The following is a 5,754-nucleotide window of genomic DNA, read 5'->3' on the forward strand; positions in this document are numbered from 1 at the left end:
ACCACAGCTAGTACTTAATATTGCACTTTTTGATTTGTATATTATGAATTTTGTTATTTACCTATAATATTGGGCTTAATTTCTATCCTGCTTTGGCAATGTAAACGTTGGTTTACATTGCCAATAAAGCTCTTATGAATTAAAATTGCCGTGTTTTTTAGAAAAGGTACTCGAATCAGGATCGCTTTTAACTCACTTTATTTGGTAAAGGTTTGGTCTAGGCTCTATGAAGCAAAAGGAGGGGAATTGTATAGGCACGAGTGGAGATACACGTAAGGCATCTGAAGGATGCATTACCTGGAGCATTCTGGCCCCCTGGGCTATGTGTTGTGACTTTAATACAACACATGCCTTTTACTGGGCAGGCGTGGACTCAGTTATGTGCTCTGATTGGCTAAGGATGGTGCTGAACTCCTGCCTCCTGGATACCCAACGTGTATTCTGTGCTGATACCTTGTGGCTATGCGTTGGCATTGCAACCGGGTTTGTGGCTTGATGCTGACCTCTTGTGGCTATGTGCGGGAACTACACTTGTTTCTGTGGCCTTGAGCGTCTGAGTTTCTAAAATACGAATGGCTTCTTGTATGAACTGGACGCATCCCTACGCTCAGGATCCCACCCTAGGATGAGAAAGAAGCTTCCATAATCGCCATGGACACATGTGGCCTGTTGGTATGAATTTGTAAATTGTGTCACAAAATTAATTGATTTGAATTGAGAGGGAGAGTGAGGAAGAGAGAGAGAGAGAGAGAGAGAGAGAGAGAGAGAGAGAGAGAGAGAGAGAGAGAGAGAGAGAGAGAGAGAGAGAGAGAGAGAGAGAGAGAGAGAGAGATGACGATTAGTAGTAATATTATATATTATGTTACCTCCAGTTATTAAAGATTATTTTTTTATATTATGTTACATATTATATTATTAATACATGATAGCATTATGGTTGTTATAGAGAGAGAGAGAGAGACAGAGACAGAGGGAGAGAGGAGATAGATAGGTAAGGCTGAGATAATGTACGAAACGCTGAACTGCAGCATTGTACCGTGATCTCGGCCATAAATCAATAAAAGTGATCATAAACCAATAAGTATAAAGATATAAGAGGAGGCTCCCGTAGCAAAACTATTGCACAATGTTATGGAGAACATGGCTGAAGATTCAGAAAGCACCTTCAAAAGTGATATCATATAGCCTATACTGTAGTATATCTACTATATATCTATTATATATAGCCTATACTGTAGTATATCTACTATATATCTATTATATATAGCCTATACTGTAGTATATCTACTATATCTATTATATATAGCCTATACTGTAGTATATCTACTATATATCTATTATATATAGCCTATACTGTAGTATATCTACTATATATCTATTATATATAGCCTATACTGTAGTATATCTGCTATATATATTATATAGCCTATACTGTAGTATATCTACTATATATCTATTATATATAGCCTATACTGTAGTATATCTACTATATATATCATATAGCCTATACTGAAGTATATCTACTATATATATCATATATAGCCTATACTGTAGTATATCTACTATATATCTATTATATATAGCCTATACTATAGTAGATCTACTATATATCTATTATATATAGCCTATACTGTAGTATATCTACTATATATCTATTATATATAGCCTATACTATAGTAGATCTACTATATATCTATTATATATAGCCTATACTGTAGTATATCTACTATATATCTATTATATATAGCCTATACTATAGTATATCTACTATATATCTATTATATATAGCCTATACTGTAGTATATCTACTATATATATCATATAGCCTATACTGTAGTATATCTACTATATATCTATTATATATAGCCTATACTGTAGTATATCTGCTATATATCTATCATATATAGCCTATACTGTAGTATATCTACTATTATCTATTATATATAGCCTATACTGTAGTATATCTGCTATATATCTATCATATATAGCCTATACTGTAGTATATCTACTATATATCTATTATATATAGCCTATACTGTAGTATATCTGCTATATATCTATCATATATAGCCTATACTGTAGTATATCTACTATATATCTATTATATATAGCCTATACTGTAGTATATCTGCTATATATCTATCATATATAGCCTATACTGTAGTAGATCTACTATATATCTATTATATATAGCCTATACTATAGTAGATCTACTATATATATATTATATATAGCCTATACTATAGTATATCTACTATATATCTATTATATATAGCCTATACTGTAGTAGATCTACTATATATCTATTATATATAGCCTATACTATAGTAGATCTACTATATATCTATTATATATAGCCTATACTGAAGTATATCTACTATATATATTATATATAGCCTATACTGTAGTATATCTACTATATATCTATTATATATAGCCTATACTATAGTAGATCTACTATATATCTATTATATATAGCCTATACTGTAGTATATCTACTATATATCTATTATATATAGCCTATACTATAGTAGATCTACTATATATCTATTATATATAGCCTATACTGAAGTATATCTACTATATATATTATATATAGCCTATACTGTAGTATATCTGCTATATATCTATCATATATAGCCTATACTGTAGTATATCTACTATATATCTATTATATATAGCCTATACTGTAGTAGATCTACTATATATCTATTATATATAGCCTATACTGTAGTATATCTACTATATATCTATTATATATAGCCTATACTATAGTATATCTACTATATATCTATTATATATAGCCTATACTATAGTAGATCTACTATATATCTATTATATATAGCCTATACTGTAGTATATCTACTATATATCTATTATATATAGCCTATACTATAGTAGATCTACTATATATCTATTATATATAGCCTATACTGAAGTATATCTACTATATATATTATATATAGCCTATACTGTAGTATATCTACTATATATTATATATAGCCTATACTGTAGTATATCTACTATATATCTATTATATATAGCCTATACTGTAGTATATCTACTATATATCTATTATATATAGCCTATACTATAGTAGATCTACTATATATCTATTATATATAGCCTATACTGAAGTATATCTACTATATATATTATATATAGCCTATACTGTAGTATATCTACTATATATATTATATATAGCCTATACTGTAGTATATCTACTATATATCTATTATATATAGCCTATACTGTAGTATATCTACTATATATCTATTATATATAGCCTATACTATAGTAGATCTACTATATATCTATTATATATAGCCTATACTGTAGTATATCTACTATATATCTATTATATATAGCCTATACTATAGTAGATCTACTATATATCTATTATATATAGCCTATACTGTAGTATATCTACTATATATCTATTATATATAGCCTATACTATAGTAGATCTACTATATATCTATTATATATAGCCTATACTGTAGTATATCTACTATATATCTATTATATATAGCCTATACTGTAGTATATCTGCTATATCTATTATATATAGCCTATACTGTAGTATATCTGCTATATATCTATCATATATAGCCTATACTGTAGTATATCTACTATATATCTATCATATATAGCCTATACTGTAGTATATCTACTATATATCTATTATATATAGCCTATACTGGAGTATATCTACTATATATCTATCATATATAGCCTATACTGAAGTATATCTACTATATATATTATATAGCCTATACTGTAGTATATCTACTATATATCTATCATATATAGCCTATACTGTAGTATATCTACTATATATCTATCATATATAGCCTATACTGAAGTATATCTACTATATATATTATATAGCCTATACTGGAGTATATCTACTATATATCTATTATATATAGCCTATACTGAAGTATATCTACTATATATATTATATAGCCTATACTGGAGTATATCTACTATATATCTATTATATATAGCCTATACTGAAGTATATCTATTATATATGGTAGATATACTGGGGGGCTGGTCTAGCCCAGCCTACCCTCCAGTCCTCAGAGTCTCAGAGCTGGTCTATACTGTAGTATATCTACTATATTTCTATTATCTATAGTAGATATACTGGGGGGCTGGTCTGGTCCCAGCGCCCTACAGTCCTCAGAGACTCAGAGCTGGTCTAATCAGCCGTCATCATGGAGATAAGATAGTCCAGGTGTGCGTGTGGTTGATACGTGTTTATGGCCGCTGTCCCTGAACTGTACCACAGGCTGAACCCACTGGGGCCACGGCTGGCCTGTAAGACCTGGCTCTTCTTGATGAAAGGTTCTGAATGTGTAAAGGCTCTTATTGTGTAAAGGCTCTTATTGTATCAAGGCTCTTATTCTGTAAAGACTCTTATTGTGTAAAGCCTCTTATTGTGTAAAGGCTCTTATTGTATCAAGGCTCTTATTGTGTTAAGGCTCTTATTGTGTGTAGGCTCTTATGTGTAGAGGCTCTTATGTGTTGAGGCTCTTATTGTGTAATGGCTCTTGTTGTGTATAGGCTCTTATTTTGTAAAAGCTCTTATGTTTAGAGGCTCTAATTTGTAGAGGCTCTTTTTGTGTAAAGGCTCTTATTGTGTAAAGGCTCTTATTGTGTAGAGGCTCTTATTGTGTAGAGAGACCAAAGGCGTTTGTGTTGTGATGTAACACTCCAGCGTGTCCTCTGATAACAGCTGAAGATAAAAAGAGGAGGAGCACCGAGCCTGAGACAGACGGACAGACAGACGGAGAGAGAGACGGAGAGAGAGACAGAGACAGACAGACAGAGAGACGGAGAGAGACGGAGAGAGAGACAGAGACAGACAGACAGAGAGACGGAGAGAGAGACAGAGAGAGAGACAGAGACAGACAGACAGAGAGACAGACAGAGAGACAACAGGACAGAGAGACAGACGGACAGACAAACAGAGAGACGGAGAGAGAGACAGACAGAGAGACGGACAGACAGACAGACAGACAGACAGACAGACAGACACACCATGCAGACCATCATGACTCAGAACGGGTGTGAGACGACGGGGCCGGTGAAGGCACAGGTGACAGGTGAGTACTGTTAGTACTGTTAGTACTACTAGATTAGTGGTAGTACTATGAGTACTGTTAGTCCTGTTAGTACTACTAGATTAGGGTTAGTACTATGAGTACTGTTAGTACTGTTAGTACTACTAGATTAGTGGTAGTACTATGAGTACTGTTAGTACTACTAGATTAGTGGTAGTACTATGAGTACTGTTAGTCCTGTTAGTACTACTAGATTAGGGTTAGTACTATGAGTACTGTTAGTACTGTTAGTACTACTAGATTAGGGTTAGTACTATGAGTACTGTTAGTACTACTAGATTAGTGGTAGTACTATGAGTACTGTTAGTACTACTAGATTAGGGTTAGTACTATGAGTACTGTTAGTCCTGTTAGTACTACTAGATAAGGGTTAGTACTATGAGTACTGTTAGTACTACTAGATTAGGGTTAGTACTATGAGTACTGTTAGTACTACTAGATTAGGGTTAGTACTATGAGTACGGTTAGTACTACTAGATTAGTGGTAGTACTATGAGTACTGTTAGTACTGTTAGTACTATAGATTAGGGTTAGTACTATGAGTACTGTTAATCCTGTTAGTACTACTAGATTAGGGTTAGTACTATGAGTACTGTTAATCCTGTTAGTACTACTAGATTAG

At 32.3% G+C, this 5,754-nt stretch overlaps 1 protein-coding gene across 1 annotated transcript in view; it reads left to right on the forward strand.

Moving 5' to 3' along the window:
- Positions 1–4,803: 4,803 nt before the first annotated feature.
- The window catches only part of bco1l (beta-carotene oxygenase 1, like), a 9,421-nt gene continuing 8,470 nt past the window's right edge, over positions 4,804–5,754 (forward strand). Inside the window, exon 1 of the mRNA XM_056589211.1 lies at positions 4,804–5,114. Coding sequence (XP_056445186.1) covers positions 5,051–5,114 — 64 coding nt within the window. The 5' untranslated portion in view covers positions 4,804–5,050. The remainder of the gene's footprint in view (positions 5,115–5,754) is intronic.

This window comes from Gadus chalcogrammus, chromosome 4 (genome assembly GCF_026213295.1).
Source record: "Gadus chalcogrammus isolate NIFS_2021 chromosome 4, NIFS_Gcha_1.0, whole genome shotgun sequence".
Taxonomy (NCBI): Eukaryota; Metazoa; Chordata; class Actinopteri; order Gadiformes; family Gadidae; genus Gadus; species Gadus chalcogrammus.